This window comes from Pithys albifrons, chromosome 4 (genome assembly GCF_047495875.1).
Source record: "Pithys albifrons albifrons isolate INPA30051 chromosome 4, PitAlb_v1, whole genome shotgun sequence".
NCBI lineage: Eukaryota > Metazoa > Chordata > Aves > Passeriformes > Thamnophilidae > Pithys > Pithys albifrons.
Genome location: NC_092461.1, coordinates 10,124,213 through 10,146,400, shown reverse-complemented (window position 1 = coordinate 10,146,400; position 22,188 = coordinate 10,124,213). Strand labels below are relative to the sequence as shown.

The window sequence follows — 22,188 nt, the reverse complement described above, 5'->3', positions numbered from 1 at the left end:
TCCTACAGGAAACTAAACAGCAAGAAACAAAATGCATCTAGAACAAGTTAATGAGAAAGATCTGGACAGAACACACAAACAGCAACCCTGCTTTTACATGTTGTTTCACAATATATACTATAGACAGACATAGTGAAGACACAATGGCAAGAAACTATCAGATACCCACCTGAGGGACCAGAGATAGCTGACTGCAGAAAAAAAGAGCACATTCCACATTGCATGGTGTGTATCTTTGAAAAGCTTGCCTTGGATAATGAAAACAGTCAGTGCGATTATTCTACAGCATTTGACTATGTGTTATTACAACAGAGACAGCAGTGCACCAGCAAAAATGTGCTTTCAGTATCTGCCCTTGCCCAGCAGCTTAAAGAACCACTGAAAATGTTGCACTTGCTTGCAAGGCTGTAAAAGTGGACCAAAGAATGACTTTTAGTTCATAATGGTATATGTGGAGTATCAGTAGTCTTCCTGTAGGACAAAAGAAGATGTATCACAAAAGACTCATCTTACACGTACCAAGTAATTATCGCCATGTTTGGACTTGAGCATTCGGGTGACATCCTGGAGATTGTGGAGGTAAGTGTCCTCAGAACAGCTAGCAGGGAAAGACACAGCAATAATCCGCTCTGTGATGTAAGTCAGGTCAAGTTCATAGCCTTCCTCCATAATGTGATCAAAGTCTGCACTTCTGTGAAGAAATCAGATATGGCAGTTCACAGCAAAGCAGCCAAGAACAAACACAGCATATTAATGGGAAGACACTGCAACTTGCATTTCCTACAGTCAAGCATCGGATGTTTCCAATAATTTCATTACAATAATAACTCATTAAATGTCTACAGAGCTCATATTATTCCATTCAGGACACAAATGGAGTTAGCCAAACTGATATCAGAGTTCTTCACATCAAAATCATAGTGAAAAAATCCTGCAACCAGTAATGTGGAAAAGCAGTAAAATGAATACAAGCACTCTTGGCAAATAGTAGCACAAGAAATTTGGGAGTTAAATAGAAAACTTGTAGGGACTCATGTCTGCACACATCTCTCTGTAGAATTCTGCAAATGGTTTACAAGTTGGTAGATTCACCACTGCTCTGTAAAACACTGCAGGTCTTCAAATCTGCTCTGAGTATCACTGCAGTGAATCTAAAACCAGTCCCCAAACTGCAATAGACACGAATGTGATTCAATAATTTCACAGGTTAATCTATGGATACTGTTTACTCTAACTTTTCTTTCTTTTCCAGGTTAAGGGCATAACCAGACCCCTTACCTTGTCCTTCTTAATGGAACAATCAGAATATTAGAGTCATTAAATGAAAAGTAAGCTCAGCAAATATGCCCAGTTGTTTTCTCAGACAGACTGTAAAAATGGTTCTTGCAGAAGACTGAACTCACCAAAATCACAACCACAAATAACAAAACCTAAACCTACCACAGCCAGACTTGACACAGCTACACAAAATACCAAAGAAATACTTACCGTGATACTTTGTCACAAGTGAAAGCAGGGTTCTTTGAAGCACTGCTGGAATTCTGCAACAAAGAAAGCAGAACACTCAATCCAGGAGCTTGTTGGCGCGAAGGTCAATGTTTCTGCCTTTTTTCCTCATTTATTATGCTAACTATAACAAGAGGATACCAGAGGATCATTGCCCTGTGTTTTGAATGCAAACACTGTGGTTTGTGGCCAGGTTATGTCTAACTCTCTATTACCTCTTCCAACTCACTACTGGAGGGAAGTCTTTTGTGCTCTTGGTAACTGCATTAAGATTAGAGACAACATAGTGGACTTTGAGATGAAACTTGGATTTTTGTACAAACCTGCAAATGCAAGTTCCTCTCAACTGATTTCCTTATGACAATATTGAAATATATACTCAATATATTCCTGTGTAAGACTCCTGAGAATTTACTGTGTAGTAGTTTATTTTTGTAGCTCCATTTGTTCAATAATAGCAATAGAAAATATTCTCTTTCATGAAGCTTAATAAAAGGGGGGAAAAGGACACCTACTACTATACTAATATTGAATAAAAAATAAAAACAAATCACTTCACACTTAGCTATATCTATATATATTTTTTTAGCTTTCTATATATATTATTTTATATATTTTTACTTTATACACTGTGGGTTTTTAGCATTTAAATATGTGTAAGACATTTTCATACAGAAAATATGAAGTTCAAATTAATAACATGCATCACTAACTCCACAGGTGAAAGACTATTCACTCCTCTCCCCATCCTGAATTTATAGTTAATATACATAAAAAATGCACATCAAAGTTTATTTAGATTAAGAGAAAGAGCTAGAAAGCGAATAAACCCTATCTATTTTGGCACACACCTGACAAGTATTCCCAAACCAAATAAACTATGTTTGAATGGAGAGGCCTTGAAACTTTCCAAGAAGTGATGCTGTACATCAGAATCTGGGAGTAGCTAAGACACATACAAGCATGAAAGTGGCACATTTCCTTCCAGAATTTCGGAAATTGAACTGTTCTGGCAAATTTTAAAGCACAACTGATAGCATAAGATGCACCTCACCGAAGTCCCAGTTTCTCTAGTTCCTGTCTTTACTTAGACAACAGAAAATGAGGAAACTTCATAGTGTTTCCAAGCTCCTTTTACACAATCCTTTCTTAGAATTTTAAAGGCTTCAGGTAATATACCACAGGTACCACCACAAATAAATTTCTATAACTGAAATTCAAGACATAGCTTTTGGCATATTTTGGTTTGTTTTGGTAATTAGAAAGCAGTCAGCATCATGAGTCTGCCTCCACTTCCTTGGTCTCTGTTGGTTAAACAGATGTATCCACTGCTTAAAAGTACTTCCACCTTTAATTAAAATTACATGACTAAGCCTCCATGCAACCTGAATAATCAGTTATTTAACAGATTCCTCTGGTAGGAAAATAAGGGATAAAATCATTCTCTATCGCACACTGCTGTGCCATATAAACTAGCACGTAACCTAACAGCATGCAGCATATAAGCACATGAACAAAAACATAATTCAAACCACTAGCAAAAAAATAAAACCTGTATGCATGCCATGTCACTTACTGAAATACACAGCACTGTAGAGTCTTTCCTGCTCTGTATACAAAAATGGATAGTCCTGTCAACTTACATAACTCAACAACGGGTACAACTTAAAAATTTTAACTGATATATTTTTATACTTATAAGCAATCAGTTAGTGTTTTAAACTGTATTATAGACACTTGAAGGAAACTTCTTTTCAAACAACACTGGTAATTAAAAAGAATTCTTACAATATCTTATCTCTGTATCATGTTGCATTGTATGGTCTCAAATAGCTGCAATATTCCGTCTGTCATTGTGGGTACACTGCTATACAGATTCTGGACAGCTACCAAAATCAATAGAACTCTACCATCTTCAAAGATACTTTGATCCAGACCATGAAACTTTCCATGCCTATCTATGGTGCACAAAACTTACCTAACACATTTTATTTAAATCTTCCTAAGGTCATGATCACCTCAGCTACAGTGAATGACTTACTGGCAAATCGACAATCAAGAACACGGACCCATTCTTCTGCAGGCCCTCTAGATTATAGCCCCTTCCTCCTCTCTTCTGCAGCTTAATTCTCTAGTACCTAGCAATGCAATCTTTTTTCTTCAGTTTTTCTTTTTTCCAATTCTCAATGACTATGCCACTAACTTTTCCCTTCACAGCTAAAACATTTAGCAAAACCCAACAAAGATATAATACATGAGTTACTACAGAGGCAAAATGGTTACTGGAAAAGCTTTTTAAAGATTTGATGAAACACATAACATATATACACACACCCCTACAACATGCTCTTAATATGAATAAGTGTTCCAGCATTTCTCACAACAGGTAATGTGAAAACATGAGCTATATCTTATCATGCTTCTGCCTGAATTCTGGTTTTGATTGACTATTAAACCTACTTCAAACTTCTGTGACTGCCTCTTTGTGGTTTTTCCTAACATTTCTGTGTGATTTCAAGGTCATTTCACCGATAAGAAGGAATTTTTTCATTCTGGACTAAGTCATAAACACCTACCATCAGAACACAAGTTTAACCAAGGAGAGGATTCACTGGCACAGGGCAGACCACCCATAAAGATAAATCATCTCCATCCAAGTAAACTAAAAAACACCCAACCAAACACTGTTTTCTGCCTTGCTGCCCACTGGAGGAATAATGGCAAAACATTTGGCTAATCTTCCAAGACATCAAATGCCATCTGGCATCTCCCAGGATGGACAATTACACAGAAAATTTCGCAAAACTAGGTATTATTTTCATTTCCTGCCTACCAAGAGCAGTAGAGAAGATGAAGGGGAATGAAAAACAGTGGTTCAAAATGGGGTGTTTAAACACAGCTGGCTAAAAATTTGGAGTTGTAACTAGTAGAGATTCAGTGAAACTGGTGATTCACATGCTGCCAGTACGACAGATCTGTGCTTATTCTTCTGTGAGCTTCTCCCCATGACTCTTGTTCCCCTGATTCTCTGCGGCTTCTCTGTGGCTGCCTGGCAATGCAGACAGCATAAACAGTCATAGGACACACAGTTTTCAAAATAGAAAACACCTTCTATTCACCTATTCATTCAGTTCTAAGGGATTTTTGTGTTCCACACAAACACCACCACGTGGAATTTATCCCTATATAAACAACTGCAAGGAGCCTTTTGGTCAAATTTAGCTGCAGTTGTGCGGAAGCCAGCAGGGGGAAGCAACTGCTTCTCTAAAGACAACCATCCTCTCACCACTCACAGAATTGCATTAACAAGCAAATTCATTGCATCCAAGGTGCAGTGTCATTGCCCTTTTCCAGTAAAAACTCAAGCCATGCAACTCTTTCCTTTGACATACTCCTTTCTGCTTCTTTTACCACCGTTTGCTCCTGTATCTAGTCCTGGGCTCATCACAGAGCTTGTTACCCCAACTTTCTCAAAAATTCAGTCCTCAGACAAAACCATCCCAAAACCCAGTACAGCCTGGGCATGATACAGAAGCTAAGAAACAGTCCCATACTTAATTCTACATAACTTTCACCAGGCTACAACAGTCACTAGACATAAGTTACCTAGCACAGCCTGATGTTAATGGAAGCATAGAAAGTGGGCCAAACAACCCAATTAAACTAAAGCATAGCTTGAACAAAACAGGCTTTTCAGATCAGCCCTGTTTATTCACCTTCTTCTGGCACCAAAGATAGTGAAGTTGCTCGTGTATTACCTGGCCTGCCTCAAATAGTAAGCTTGTGCTTGTCCCATCCAGCATTCTGCATTTCATACCTTTACAATCTTACTTTGAGTTGCTCCACAGCAGCAGAGCAAACACATGACAAAGGTACAGTACAGGCCATCTCACACTGCACAGCACAGAGGTGGCATTGAGACAACTTCTCCACAAGTCTAGAAACAGAAGGAATAAGACATAACCTTTCTGCTAAATCTGCCGTGATCAAAGGCTGATTCTCAAGGAGTGAAATGAGGACTACCAAGTAAAAAATAATGCCTGACAAAAAAAAAATAAAATCTGTAAAAAAAAAAACCATGTATCTCAGCAAGATGATGATCCACAACTTTTCCAAGAACTGCATAAGGAAACTTAGGTTACAACCAGCAGGCTTACACACTTCACAGGCTAAAGTCCCCTGTGGTAGGGCGTCAGACACCACAAAGATTATGAAAAGGACAAAGGGTAAAGGGAGATCAGTTTTTCTGCAGATAAATTCCTTTGCATTTCAGAAGTACACTGAGTTATGACGTTTTATCTGACAGCTCTAGAAAAATAAATAAGTCAAAAATCTAGTAGGTAAACCACTAGTTTCCAATACTAAAGTAAAATTAGACATGTGGGCCATGCATGAGGTCAGAAATACCAGGTCAGATAATGACTTGCCCCTTTTGGGACTATAGTCAAAGACAGGCTAAGGAAGTCAAATATAAAATCACTCAGTTACCTTTCCCAAGGCCTTGTTCCTGGCATTGAACTATAATATAATAATACAGTATCTGCTTTTAAAAGCTATCTCAGCAGAATATAAGAAACACTGGTTTCAAGGACTGGGTTGCCTTTAACAGCTGGGACAGCTGAACATGAACTATATATTATGTTCCTGCAAGGAACAGCACTGCTGGAAACTCAGGGCTCCAGGATCTGCCATGCATTCATGCAGCTCATCTGCTTCTCTCCTGGGTTTCTTCTTGAATCAGAGTATTAACAGGTACAAGGATCAACGAGTAGAAACTACAACTATCTGAAATGTAAATCAATGACTAATTGGTGAGTTAAAGGTATCAGGATATATTTTGAAAGAATGACATGGATCGATTTGGGATGTAAGTATTTTATTTGTGCCTATTTTGACTGTTGTTATAAGCATCAGAAAATTTGATTAGCTAATCTGCGTTTTGCACAGCTTTTAATTAGCTGATGAAACCTTTTTCCATGCAATTTCTCATCATCCAATCACCATAAATAAGAATACAAATAGAGAGACTGATTAACAGACATGAATACACTTGAATCAAATTTTTAATGTATTTTCATTCCCCAAGCCATGGACAGGAATCAGAACAAATTCTGCAACCTGCTCTAAGGCACAGTGTAACATCTCTACGTACTCCAGGATACTGCAGAAAAACACAGGACAGTGAACTACACTGATAGCTGGACTCCACCATGATAATTCCTACTGAATTACAGTGAAGTAAGTTTGGATGTTTTGAATGAGAATCAGATTTTGTATACCAGACCCAGAATTTGGTCTCTGGCTTTAGAATGATTCCTAGTGTAGAAAAGATTCAGGCATTGTGAATACAAATGTCTCTATGCTAACATGTATCCACTGCTTAGTAAAAATTATTTAAAAATATTTTTTGAAGTTCACTCTGCAGAAGAGATTTATCATTTCTATGGCAAACAGCTATTATTTGTCTGAGTGCAGATTTTAGTTGTGCGTGCTGTGTTCTATAAAAACCATGATCTGTTCCCCTGTATAGTGTACAGCAAGAGTCCAGACTGATGTGTCCCTTGCAGTGTCTGCCAGCTTGCCTTCTCTCTGGCAAAACCTATCTTACCTGCTGGCAAAGCTGCTCCCATGGTTCTTTCCTATCACACTTCAGCCAAAACAGGCCAGGCTCCCCTAAACAAGTTCACTGTAGGGCTTTGTAATCCAGCTCATTTTTATCAAGTTTGTGGGGCACTTGGATACAGAGTTCTATGTACCAACCTGCCAGGGCAACAAGGCACCAATCAGGGCAGAAAGATCATCTTTCAACTCAGACTGAAGAAAGCAGCCCTGCTCACAGCTCCTGGTATAGTTGGGCTGTCTAGCCATCCTTTGCTCTTTTCTTAGAAACTGAAATTCATAACAAGGAGAAAGCAAGTAGCACATTTTGGCTACTTAAGGACTCTTTAGAAGAAAATACTGAATAAAGGCATTATTCAAGTGAGAATGAGGCATAACTAGTGTTTTAATTAATGTAAAATTTCACAGGTATACATACTCACACTTGTAAAACCATATTTTTGAAGCCTTAACTCTGCAACGTCTCAAGACAAGGAGTTTACACAAAGCTTTGTGAGGGCAGCACCGAGCCCTACCAGTGCTTGTCCCTCACACATAGAACAGGAGCACACCTACTCAGGTGAGTTAGTTATGTCAACACTGAAAGGACTGTGTTCTACTACAACTCTATGGAGAAACTTCCTATATCCATATTTAAGCATTACTACATTAACTATTAGGTAAGGAGTTTACTTCAACTGACTAAAATATTACATGTGCTTCAGTTCTGGTTGTAGCATAGTTTCAAAACTACACTAGAGCTTTGAAACAGCTTCCTGAATGAATGCTATTCACAGGCTATGTAATAAAGCACAAAAGACAGAGCAGAGTGTAAAGGTTTCTGTATTAATTCACACCTATCTCATGGTGAGGCTCTGTAGAAGTACTGCATGGCATGACCCAGTAGCACCTAAACACAAAGTGCCTGTATGTGTGCCCTATAATTCCTAACTCAGTAAATAGTGCACAGTGGAAAGAAAATGTGGTGATGGAGGGAAAGACTTCAGAGTAAATCTGCATTTCTGTCTGACCTAGTTAAGATGCAAGAGATGAAAACTGAAGTGAACTTTCATCACAAATTCAGGACCCTGTTAACTAACAGAAAATTGTGTGCACACAATTCTTGGATAGAAAGTGACAGAAACACTTCTGCCAGCCTTTAGCTGAAACTAGAAGCTTATTTGTTTTAAATATATTAAGAATAAAATATATTCCAGTCCATAGGGGCATGAGGAACCCTCTAAATGTAAGAAAATGCAACTCTGATTTCCCAAGTAAGAATGTGCCATCCACACTTCAGAGCTATCACAAACATTAGAATTAAGGTAACAAATTTTTTGAATTCTAGGTAGTGTCAGAACCAAGACAAACTCTCTCAGCTGATGTTTACACAGCTTTCCTATGAAGCAGTAAGAGCTGATGTCAAAAATATTCCATTAGCCGTCACACTGCCAGGTAAAAGCAATAGGGCTTGTCTTTCCTGGTTCAGATGCCATGAAATAAGATGCAAAGGAAAGAGAGGAAGAGAGAAGAAAACCCAGAGACAAAAAAGTCAGGCAGGTTAAAGCAGTCTCTTCTAATTTAGCTAATAAACAAAAAGGAGAACAAACATGGCACAAATTTAGAAGGAAAAGAAGGCAGGAAGACAAGGTATGCACCTCCCACTAGCACCACACAGACAAAACCAGAGTTGCAAAAAAGCCTGACCAAGGCAATGGTTGCATCTACCCCCCCTGTCTGAAGGCAGCATTTTATAAATTCCCCAAGCCTTGCAGCTTTACACCTCTCTTTTCCAAATACCAATAGGTGTTCCTATCACTGTGTTTCAGATTGGATCTTTCTTCTGTGCCTCATTCATGTCACCCTTTGCTCCTGGAGTATACTGGTTCATAGAAAGTAACTACCAACAATTTCAGGAAACTTGCTAGTGGTCACATAATAATCAATGCAAAATGCAGTAAGACAAAACACACAGATGAAAAAACTCTGCTTGCCATTAAGGCTGTGCACAAGATACTGTATGTACAGAAAAAAACCAAAGAAGTATGATCTTTGCTTTTGCAGCAAGCAACCAGTAGAAACAAAAAAACCCTCTGAAATATTCAGATATAACACAATGATGGTAAAAACTCCCAACTAGCAACAGAAAATGACCTGCAATTATTTTCCTCACAACCTATCTCATTATTTTGCTTCATGTTTGTTACACCAGAAGCAGCTGTCAAAACCAATTATTCACATACAGATAACAAAGCACTTTGCTCTTTTCTGACTTTTCAATTTTAGATACTTTGTCTAAATAAAGTGAACAGTGAACTGAGAGGTGAAACAATGACATCACTAGTCATTTTAGTTGGTTTCATTATCAAATATATTCTAACAATTAGAAATAAGTCTGATTTTACTAGAACAGCATGGATGATAGCATAGATCCAGCCACAGAGGTATTCTTGGTTGTAGAAAAATATTAATTGCCAGCCCAAGCAAACAAACTATACTGCTAATAACCTCTGTGAATGTCCTGTGTCCATGGGCAGCCAAGGATGAGAACTCTTTACAGCCTGCCCAGAGTGGTGCCAGCAGAAGCCTGCAGCACTGAGGCAGGGGTGGGATCACAAAGAAATGCAGTGCACAAAGACCAACACTGTGCAACACACGCTCATTTGTTGCAATAGGCAGCTGTGCTGGAACTGAAAAATGAATCGGGGAAGATCATGTGCATCTTGCAAGTCCTCTCCTCTGCCTCTTTTTAAATTTTAACCTCATTTTCACAGCAGTGAATCAAATACCTGCATCACAGTTGCCTACTATCAGATAATTTGCTATAGGCATCTCCCATGATTATTTAGAAATGTACAAACTTGACATCTTTGTTAAAAGGTAACCCTAAAGGACTTCAGAAAGTTGTCTGGTCTTACTTATTTCACAGAAATTGTGCTAAAAGTATACTTATACATGCTATCATGGTCAAAATGGGCTATATTTCCCATTTGCAAAAATTTCTACATCAATCAGACAGCTGAGTTCTATTGCACTTCAACAAATGTATTTAATACTACTTGTACCTGTAGTACTACAGCCATAGTAAAAAAGGATTGGGAAGAGGCATTTAATTTGTTTTGTAAATAACTCAGAATACGAACTGGAACAAATAAAAGCTAAAAGATCAACTGCATATTGACCACAATACATGACCTAATATTCTTCTTGCTGAAAAACAATTTCTTGACTTTCTGTACTCTTCTAAATACAACTCAGTCTATTAATATTTTTAATATTTCTCTTTACTCCTCCCCTACTTAATTTAAAAATAAGAAATGCAAAGTTCATTTCATTGTTCTTGGATAAACTTGAGGGTGATAAAAACATTAATTAGCCCATTTAGAGGCTAATTTCACACAACACAGAAACAAAATTATGTACTTGGAAAATGGTTAGCAATGGGTGCTTTGTGAAGATGCAATAAAAATAAGCAGCCATAAACAGAAAATTAAATCAGGTTAAGTAAAAGGAATAAATGAAATGGAATTACTTACACTTCTGGTTACATGATTTTTAACCACTTCAGAGTTATTAGCCTGCAAAAGAAGAAAAGTTAACAAAACTGACTTTAATTTTCCACATAGTTTAACTACATTCTTAAGAAATCCCCTCCTAACATATACACGCAACAATAACAAAATCACTCAGAAATACATATTCATTCTACAGTACTAAAAAGCAAACTATCTTTCCAACAGATGAGAAAAACTAATTGATTTTGCATTATTATCCTGCATATTCAGGTCGTATAAGACAGCACTGAGCTACTGAGAGTTCATATTCCAAGTTACAATACACATGGAGATGCACATTTAACCACATATGCCCTTTTGCATTTTTCCCAATTCTCATTTTATGCTTTTTTATGAAAACAGAGACTTGCATGGGTATGAATGAAGTGAACTGCCAAGAATTTTCTGTAAGTACTGTGCCAGAAAAATCTGTTCAAGGCTTTAAAACATGCTAAATTGTATCAACTGAGGCTTAAAACAAACCTTTTAAAAGAAATGAGCCAAGCCATTACTACAAAAATCTAACATGAATCACCAGAAGCACAGCATTCCAACAGTACACTCTTTTTTATTGATGACTACAATCAGCATAAAATCAAGGCAATATAACAGGGATGTACAGTAGTAAAACTGTATTTAAAAAAAAGTCAAAATGTTTGCTTAGACTTCAACAAAGCCAAGATTTGGTATTTCACAAGACACGATATCCCAGACTAAGGATTTTATCATTTGGCTTTAGAATGGGAGAATAACATAAATATTTCATCTTGAAAAACACTGAAAATGAGAAAATGAAGTAACACTAGAACTAAATGCTGTAGGTTAGGTAAGACTGCATTAACTTCAGTGGGATTGAGTGCAGCCTCAGCAAGTTTGCCAACAACACCAAGCACTGTGGTGTGATGGGCACGCTGCAGGGAAGGGATGCCATCCAGGGGGACCTTGATGGGCTTGAGAGGTGGGACATTGCAAAACTCACAACGTTCAACAAGACCAAATCCAAGGTCATGCCCCTGGGTTGGGGCAATCCCAAGGACAACTACAGGCTGGGCAGAGAACAGATAAACAGCAGCCCTGGGGAGAAAGACTTGGAGGCGTTGGTGTACAAGAAGCTCAATGTATCTCAACATGTGCCTGCAGCCCAGAAAGCCAACCATATTGTTGGCTGCATCACAAGCAGCACGGCCAGCAGGTCAAGGCAGATGATTCCGCCCCTCTGCTCTGGTGAGACCCCACCTGGAGAGCTGCATCCAGCTCTGGGGGCCCCAACACAAGAAAGACCTGCTATAGCAACTCCAGAGAAGGGCTATGAAGGTGATCAGAGGGCTGGGGCACCTCTGCTATGAAAACAGGCTGAGACAGTTGGGGTTGCTCATCCCAAAGAAGAGAAGGCTCCAGGGAGACCTTACAGCAGCCTTCCAGTACCTAAAAGGGAATGTACAAGAATCTGCAGAGGGACTTTTGACAGGAGTATGCAGTGACAGGACAAAGGGGCATGACTTTAAATTGAAGGAGGGTAGATTTAGATTGGATATTAGGAAGAAATTGTTTACTGGGAGGGTAGTGAGACACTGGAACGGGTTGCCCAGATAAGCTGTGGATGCCCCATCCCTGCAAGTGTTCAAGGTCAGGTTGGATGGGGCTTTGAGCAACCTGCTTAAGTGGAAGGTGTCCCTGCCCATGGCAGGGGAGTTGGAACTAGAGGATCTTTAAGGTCCCTTCGAATCCAAACCATTCTGTGATTCTACTTGTGCACCAATTATAGCATTTCATTATCAAACATAACAAAACATTCTTGTCCTCACCCTCCAACAAAGACAGTTCAAAGGAAATTAGATTGAGATGGTTAGAAAATAAAAATTACTTTTCTACAGAACAAAATAAAGTCACTCCAAAACAGATTATCCCACCTCCCTCTCCTAGCATCAGAGAAGAAAACCATCACAGATTCCTGCCAATGGCTGCCTAAAAACAGCTTCTCTGAAGGAAAAACAAAGTCATTAAAGGAAAAGATAAAATGACACTACTACTACTTCAAAATAAAGTTACATTCCTTCTAGTAATTCCAAAAAAGGAACATACATCAGCCCCTAAATGAATGGCACAGGAGATGCCCTGTCCTCCTCCCTCACTGAAGACAGCCTCTTCATCTTTGTTAACTTTTTTTGCTAGTCAGTAGAGCGATCTTGTCCTGAAAGCTTCTCATTTGGATTCCACTTTAAAGATATCCAAACCCCAATTAACTCCCCCTTTCCCCCAAAAACCTATCTAGGTGGTGCTGTGACATTTCTCCAAGAAACAGGCTTGAGCTTTGACTGCAGCATCTAATGACATTAAATGAGAGGAATCAAAAGCAAGTTCATATGTAACACTCCTGCCACACACTTTGTTACTTATATGCAAGTACTAACCTTTCTGAGCCAATGTGAAAAATCTAAAGCAAATTAAACCAGCATGATTTCTGACATGACGGTGCACTAAACTTGAATAGGATGCTAGAGACTGTAGTTAAGCAATGAGCAAGAAGAATTGACCATTATATAAGTCACACCAAACATCAGAATTTAATCCCAGGATTTGCTTCATAGTTCTGTCTGAAGAGAGGGGTCCACATGGATACATGATTCAGTGTCTTTATTGCAATGAATCCTGACTATAAGAAAAGCTGGTTTTTAAATTAACATTAAAAGATTTGTCTTTTCCTTTTCAAAGACAGGTGGCAGTCCTTCATGACACTGTAATAACTAATGCTACAGTCATTTATTATTTTAATGTTTGGCTGGCATTCACTTTATGGTCATGGGATTAGTATTGTTCTTTCTTTTTACCCATGCCATGGTTCAGAAAATATTTTCAAAGAATAATAAAAGCATATTCACAAAGGACATAAGATCTGTCACTCTCAGGATAAGCTATGAAAGAATAGAAAATTATGCAGATAAGCTATGAAAAAACACATCTTGGAGTGCGTGTTTCCTTTTTCCAGGGTGAGTTGTCAAGCAGAATCTGTGCAAGTCCATTTGCTGTTTAGTGAAGTCAAACATTTATGAAAAGTTTCTATGCCAACTGAAAACTAATCATACTGAGGAGTCTGGTAAGCACCTGAAATGTAAAACCAAAACCCAAACTCCACAGAAATGTATTACAGAGAGGTCAACACCAGCCACCTTCTGGGGATCTGCAAATCCAAGAAAAGTTTGAAAAATATTCACATCAAGTGTTTCAAATCAGGCATCAGCTCACAAGTTTTGTTAAGAAGGTGTCTCATCAGTCTGTGCTTCTGCCTGTCTATGACACTAAACAAATCACAAAAAGTAGATTGGGGTATTTTTATGAAGCTGGAAAAAAAAAGGGAAAGGAAGAAAAAAAGCACAAGTCAAAATGTAGTAAAGTCAAACTGAACAGCAAGACAAAGCTTTAAAAAAATAAAAAAGGTTTCAAGGCACCTTTCCTTCCCCATGAGTTCAGGAAAGCTGTATGGACCAGAAGCGAAGAAACATCACCTTCGTAAGTTTCTGCAAAGCCCACAGTTTTCTTCATGGAGACATGGGCACTATGGTTCTGGATGGTGACAGAGCAGGAACTGCACAGGCAACTACAAACCTCCACTGGATATTCCCACCCTTTGCAAACAAACCAGAGAACAGAGCAGGCCTGTTGCGTTTCCCTTCCCATGACATGCAGGCACGTGCACAGAGCAGGCAGCTACAACCTGCAGCACATAGGAAAAAAACTAAGCCCCTCTAAATAACAGACCTGGGCATTTTCCCAGTTTTCTGTAAGGTTTCCATGCTATTGGTTTGAAAGCAGAAAGGCAGGAAAACCTGGAAACTAATCAGCCATTAGTCACAGACATTTATTACAAATCAAACCCACCGGACACATTTTCCAGAAATTTTCACTGATTTAAGATGGAAACCAAAGTTACGGCCAGCAGAGCAAAACCATTGCATATGTCAGTTTGTAACTTGGTTTACTCACTGTCATCGTGCTCCAGGGTATGTGGAGGTCATGCCTGATTGACCCAAGTTAACATCTTATGTCTGCTAATACTGGGGCCCCACTTAGAGTGAAATTAGAGAATGCAATCCTTCATCTACATGCACAGCCCTCCCCAGCAGAACACAGTTATTCAGTCTCAGATTTCTCACAAAACCACTTGCAGGTTCAAATTAAAACCAGATGGACAGAGTTCCATGGGAACGACAGATCATCTCACAATGTTCTTCTGAAAAGATGTGTTTGAAAATGAAGGCAGGAAGGATAAAAATTCACGTCGTCATATCCACTGATCTTGGTCATACAAAGCATCTGGGGAGGATTGCATTCAACAAACAGCATGAAAAAAAAGGAATGGGAGGGTTTTTTTGTCACAGGGAACACACATTCTTTCAAACACTGTTAGTTTTCTTAAATTTTTTTGTTATCTTCCTCAGTTTCCCCATAAATACCTAGGGTGTTGGTTGTATTTTTCTTCATATCAACATGTATTTTCAGCTTTTAAATTTTTTTGAGAAAATGCTGGCACTAGGTTGAATATATGCAGGTATATGTTAACCACCATAGATTTCAAGTAACAAATGAGGCATGCAATTAGAATGAGGCCTTTGTGACTTCACCACTCACTTCTTCAGCAATTTTTTAAGGTAATCTCCTGCTTTTAAAAATCAAATGAAAGACAAAAAAAAAACAAAAACAAAAAAACCAACAAATCTCTTTCTCCCACAATTGCTTTTATTCTATTCTCCTCCTATTTTGAAACGGACTAGAGCACAGTTTGACTCAGTGGTCAAACTCAGGTTTTCAGTTTGTTGGGAAGGGGCCTGAACGTTCAAGTGTTTGATTTTTGTCTTCAGAAAAGAGGCTTGCATAATTAAGGAGATGGGAGAGAAGGCAAAATTACTGGCATCCTTTCCCAGTTTCTGTCAAAATGATCAAACTTACGCTGGAGACATAGCAAAAATAGCTAAACAAACTTCAGTTTGAAGTGATTGTTACAATAAAATATACGTTGCAAATAAGCGTCCACTTACGCTTTCCACATTAGAACAGCTGGTTATGAAAAGGAATGTTTAAATGGAAGACTAGAAGTATGCAGAATTCCTTGGTAACCATTTAGGGCAGGGAGGGGAGAAAAGGAAAAAAAAGAGAGGGGAAAAGGAAGAAAGGTTAAGGAAAGGTTATAAAGATTAAATCAGAAATTTCTCTGTTAAAGATCACTATTTAACCATGTCTTAGAACTGACAAGTCATCCAGTGATAAGGACCATTCATCAATGAAGTTATTTTAGGATAGGAATCCATGTATGTCAGAATTTTGGGCCTTCACACCACATTTCATTACTGGAAGACATTTGTCAGGAGAGGTGATAGGCCTCCGAGGAATTAAGATTTAGTCTCCTTTATTGTTTTCAAAGATACACTAAAAAAATTCAGGGAAGAAAAGAAACTTACAGCTCTCTTGAAGATCTCAAACTATCCTAGAATATTTCCTAGAACCTACGAATTACCTCAAAAATAATATCCTTCCATTACCTTTCCTTTAATTTTTATCTTTTTTTTAAGTAATAGATGAAACAAAAAGTATTTAGAGCTTTAAGGTTAGGGTCTAAACCTTCTCATTTTGGCAGCACTAGAGAAAGAGACTTATCTAAGAAAAAAGTGTGTAGTTGTTAGCAACTTTTTAAATTAAAAATACCGATTTTAAGAAAGTACTATCAACTGAGTAACTAACAATCTTTTAGAATAAGATCCAAAAATTCCAATAAAGGCTATTGAAACAAACTTTGTGCCAAACTATACATCTCTGCAATGAAAGACCATTTCCACAAATAGCCCATTGCCTCTTCATGAAATAAAATTAAGTGCAGCAGAAGAGGCCATCTTTGCTAACCATTTGACTTGAATTAACAGAGCTGGACTAACATTATCCCCTTTTTCTCCCATCTGAGGAATGTGCATGACAACATAAAGTAGCATTAGAACACTTAAGAGCAGCTGTTTATATTTTAGCACCTGAAACTCCTGACAGCTGCACTGAGTTGATATATGAGGCTCCTGATGTCATTACAAAGCTTCAGGATACATGGCTTATGAGAAATGGGAAGAAAAGGCCTCTTTGGAAACCTGCATCCAGGCCAAAAATAATCAATAAATGCCACATTCTGAAGAAAAAGAACATCTGTGCATTTCATGAGGCTTCAGCAGTCTTCCAACAAACATGTCACAGAGAGTTTAGCTCCAGTTCTGGCTATAAACCACCTGAAGGAGAGCAATACAGGGAATCTTTTCATTGGCTAAATATATGCAACACTGATTTAAAGCAGGCATAGGTACTCTTTATTCATGTGGAAACTAAAAGGCTGGAATTCCTTGCTGGAATAAATGGAGATAAATCCATGGCTCCAAAGCAAAATGTGATGCCACAACATTTTGGTTAATTTGAATAGATGTTGCCCTGTGTATTATTTAAAAATCTTAAGCACTTATACTTGATCTTCAAAATTTATGCACTCAAAGCAGTTGCAAAAGAAACTGTTTACAGCTAATGCCATCACAGATCATCCTCCTTCAGACCAACAGAACTCTGCTCTAAACAGATAAAATTTACTTGTGCACAACAAAGACCACTAATCTAAAAATGTCACCACATTTCACATCAAAAGCAACACACACTGTTCAATCTCACTCTCAATAATAAGAACATATTACACACTACATAGTGAAAATACTTCACCTGCAGCAAGAAATTTAAATAGAATTCGACTTCTTCTGCCTAAAACCAGGAAACGTTTTATTTGGAGACTGACTATACCTCTGCCTACAGCCCTGCTAATGAACTAGAACCAGTTAAGGCACTTTTGCCATCTATGCTCTTCACCTGTCAGCAGGTCACACTTGGGCCCAGATTATCAGCATTGCCCAATGTACATAAACCAAATTCAATCAGAATTATTAATGACTGGGAATATATCCCAAAGGTTGCTATACATTTAAAATTGCTCCTGAATCACAACGACAAATTTTCCATGTCAAAATAAATACTCAGTCTGTGTGCACAACAAAAGAAACAGCAACTGCAGTTGCCAGTGTGCACCTAATACTGTGTGTTGGAGACAAAAGAAAGAGTTTCTTTTCTATTTATAATTTTAGCAGTAATGCCATACTAGATTCTCAGATTTTGATGTACGTTAATTCATAAAATTACTTGGTCAAATTTAGGAGACATTCACATTCCTCATAATACCAGAAATTACTGATTTAGGTTTCCAGGCTTTCTTTTATAGGATAATAAATTTTAAAAGCACATTTTTACTTCAGTGGTTTCGTAACAGGCAAGTATCGCTACCTGTATTTTTTCAGCAGGGAAATCAAGACACAAAAATATGCCAAAGTGACAGCCAATTCACAAAGCAAGGCAGAATGACATGTAATTGCCAGTGGTTGCATCACATCCCTATAATACACAGAGTTCTTGGCTGACACTTGGGCATCAGCTGGTGGCTGATTAGTCCTAGTAATGACACTAACAGGTGCCAGTGCTGGTTCAGTGAGTAACTGTTACAGCCCATCCTCCAGGTATCACTCACGTTACCCCTGGAGCTGAAATAACCAAATTCAGTCATGCAAGCCTGAAAAGGCTTTTAATTTTGCCATACTGACCCGGTGTGGGGTTACTTCCTGTCTCCCATCTTCAACAAAAAATAGCAGGTCCCAACCAAATCTTACACTACTTGTACTTTCAAATTTACGAATGTTGAAACAAATAATTATGCGCTTTTTTAAATTTCAAATTCACAAATAAAAGCATAAAACATCTGGTTTCCTGCATAGGATAATACACAGTAATAAGCTTCAAGAATAGACTCTTAATTTGTCAAGCCTTCAGAGAAGAACAGTGATGGCACAGTACTGAAATAACAAGGGATTATAGGAGACTGCAACAATAACCTAACCTATAACCTAATAAAACTTGATAGATATCAGTAGTGCCGAAAATACTTACCAGCTCGTAGTTGCCTGGATAAAAGCAGGGTGTCACCACCTAGAATAAAAAATGATAATAAAATAAGAAAAAAAGATACTTTCTTTGGATATGTGTCAATTACATTGAGTTCCCTTCAGGCAGAGTCAAAGGGACACCTGTCAGACCCTCAGCTGCATTACTTACTTTCAGCTCCCTGAAAAGTTAACATTAGCTCAAAACAAACTCAGTGCCCTGCTCACATCCTGTAATCACTGAAACAGGTTGAAGAGTAATGCCTTTTCTCAGGTCACATACACAGGGAAACGTGGAGGGCTTTCTCCCTTCCTCCATCCTTAGCAGCATTCTTCTACCATCATTTCAGTCTTAGTTAATAAATAACTTTTCTGCTTTCCAAGAAATGCAGAACTTCAGCAGTTCCCAACACCCTACCCTTGTTCTGGAACTTTTACAGGGCATGGGCTGGGCGAAGCAAGCAGAACAGATACTGTCTGGATTCACATAATGCCAGAAGTTTGGCTCCAAGTTAAAACACTTCCTTATTAAGAACAGATTCTGTATCCTTCACTCTGGGGGCGGGGGGGGGGAGGGGAAGAAAGAAGAAAAAAAAGAAACCACCACCAAACCACCTTGTTTGAATATTCAGAAACCAAAACAGAAATCAATCCAGGAAAAGAATTACTAATAGGGATAACATGATGATCTAAGGCAAAGCAAGTGTGAGATTATTTCTACAATCCCATACATCAGGCACACTCAAATTTCACACAGTCAGAAAACTGTAGGTTCATCTATTTATACCACTCAGCTGAGCTTCAGTGATAAATATCATGCATGCTCACTTTAACGAGCACCTTGAGGTTAACCCCAGTGAAAGCTCTTTCATTTAACATGTTCACCTTCAAAATTATGGTTCTCCAGGACAAACTCACCACTCAACCAGCAGAGTGGAGCCAGAAACTCTGTGGTAACACCTGGACAACAAAGGTGGAGTTTTCTTTGAGGAACTGCTGGTGAGCTGCCCCACGAGATCTCAAGGCATAGCATACAGAGTGGTTTACTGTGCAGAAAGGGCCTCATGTCATTTATAATCCTTAGAATAATAAAAAGAGGATGCAGCCCACACAACAGAGCAAACTCCAAGAACACAAAGTAGCATCAGTCCTGTATGTAGCACAGACAAAAAGAGAGAGACCTGACTACACAAGGACAGCCCACTCCAGCTTTAACACTCAGTAACAGATTTAACCACTAGCATGGAAGGGACAGCATTTCCTTCCATAAGTGGTCCTGAAAAAGATCTATCACCAATTATCATCAATGCTTCTCAAATCATAAAGTACTTATTAAAAAGGGGGGGGGGGGGGGGATGTAGGACACTGATTTCTCAAATACCAGGCTGCTCGTGATCTCAACATTACCCCCATAGAAACAGGACACACTGAACCCTTGAAGTTTGCCTGCTGTACCCTCTGACTCCTCAGTGGGCTTGCAAGTCCAAGGTCTTATTAAGCTACGTCTCTGCAGCTCATTTCATGACTAATGATTTACTAGTCTATCACCACCCACACTGGACAGATGGAAGATGTTAACTAAGCTGTCATGATAGCATTCTTGTTGCTGAAAGCAAAGACATCATCTGCCTCTGTGATCCCTTGCCTGACACAGCATGTAAAACTTCACATGCCACCTTCAATTACAACTGCCAATTCTCCGTTCGAGCCAAAGTGACAAACCACCAGGCAGAGCAATCCACAGCTAAAGAATCAAAGCCACATGCACCCTGCACCACCACTAATAGCAAACATCTCTATCTACAGAGGACAGGCTGTGCCCAGTCCTGACCATGTGATCATCTAAGTACTTATAAACAGGTTTTGCTACTGTTCTCGTTAGCAACACCTGAGGTTAAAGTAGGTAAACACGTGAAATTTCAATTACTTTCACTGCCTATACTAGGAAGAGAGAATTAATGAAAATCCCCAAGGAATTAGCAGGTTGGCTGGGTAGTGCAGAGGACAAGCAGAGAGGAACTGACATTATGTGCTTATGTAATTAGTAACTGGAAGCACTGCGGAATAAAACTGTCATCACTGGCACACATAAATATCATCTCTGCTCTCTCCCTTCCCTCCACTGACCAAAACCCTTGAGAAATCAAGCCATGTATTTATCCTTTGGCTGACTAAAACACAACTCTGCTGTAAGCTGCTTGATAATTACAGCTGACTTATTGCCCAAGAAAAATCCCCTTGATTCTGACACAAGAACACTGGAGACATCCAGTAGAAAAGAACTTCAGGAAAAAAGTGCAGATCCCTGCAGATTTGTGGCATCTCAGCCAGGCAACTCCGGGCTGTAAGAAAATCACAGAATCACAGAAGATTCTGAGTTGGAAGGGACACACAAAGATCAAGTTCAGCTCTTAACTGAACTTACAGGGATCTAACCTTCCAGAACCTTGGCATTATTACCACAGTGCTCTAATCAACTGAGCTAACCTCACGGTTCTGTGTCTTCTGAACTTTCCCGTGTTAGATGGTATTGTTCTAGGACTATGAGAGGCACAAAGTATCCTTTCTTGTGTATACAATCCCTTTACACTTGCATACTGCCACTTACCACTATGTTGAACTGTCACTAAACTGCAAAGCACTCAAAAAGCATCATTCAGACAACAAAGACTTTGATGCTCTGCTACTGTTTTTCAGCTACAAAATTCAATATGAGACACACTGAAATACCCAGCACACGCTGGTTTTTTTTCCTCTGACTCCATATACACAAATAGCATACTTCTTCCCATATGAAGCAAAACAGTCAAGACTTGCTGTATCTCAACTTCACTTCTCATGAGCAGTTGCAGCAAATTCTTCCACTGTTAATCCAGACGCAGTTTAAAAGTAGAAGTTTTTAACCCCTTAAAAGATAAGAGAGGCTATTATGAGGTCCAAACAACATAGGTTGAGGCTATGTGAGTGTCTCCAACTCTTTTCCTGGTTTCCAAAGACCTGAGACAGTCTAAAATATTAGCATTTAAAGAAAAAGTATAGAGCTGAAAAGCACAACTGCAAGACTTCAATCTGGTAAAAATGCAGAGACAGAAAAATGAGTGCATCTCATTCATTGGTTTTAAAAAGTTACATGTTCTGTACCAACTGCATAAAACAATAAACTTCAGAAAGACATTTCGGGTCCCCCGACTGAAGCTCCAGCTACTCTTACAGACGTTTACAACAGCCTGGTTAGCTTTCAATAGTTCTTTATTCTTGTAAGAAATGTACTGGACATGCATTAGTGTAATATTTCACGGTGACACACAACCAAGGTGCATTTAGCTTCTGTATTTGGTACATTCACATCTTAACAAGCAGTATCAGAATACAGGAATACCTTGCTTATTTTCAAAAATAGTTACTTCTTCAGTGCCCAGCACACACACACATTATTAGGAACATTATATAGACACATTATTAGTCAATCACAAATAATCAAGCACATATTTGAAAGACAAACTACCTGTTCTGGCATACCCAGTTAATATGAA

The 22,188-nt window shown here is 38.6% G+C and overlaps 1 protein-coding gene across 4 annotated transcripts in view; it reads right to left on the bottom strand.

The window, feature by feature from the left end:
* Positions 1–22,188, bottom strand: part of TNS3 (tensin 3) — a 201,629-nt gene that overhangs the window by 97,011 nt on the left and 82,430 nt on the right. For 3 of the 4 annotated variants that reach the window (XM_071553419.1, XM_071553418.1, XM_071553421.1), the window contains exons 5-8: positions 18,663–18,701; positions 10,641–10,682; positions 1,489–1,541; positions 520–691 (exon numbers count right to left, since the gene is read on the bottom strand). In XM_071553419.1, coding sequence (XP_071409520.1) covers positions 520–691; positions 1,489–1,541; positions 10,641–10,682; positions 18,663–18,701 — 306 coding nt within the window. Of the gene's footprint in view, positions 1–519; positions 692–1,488; positions 1,542–10,640; positions 10,683–18,662; positions 18,702–18,827; positions 18,921–22,188 lie in introns of those variants that run through there. The other variant, XM_071553420.1, reaches the window with a different exon arrangement.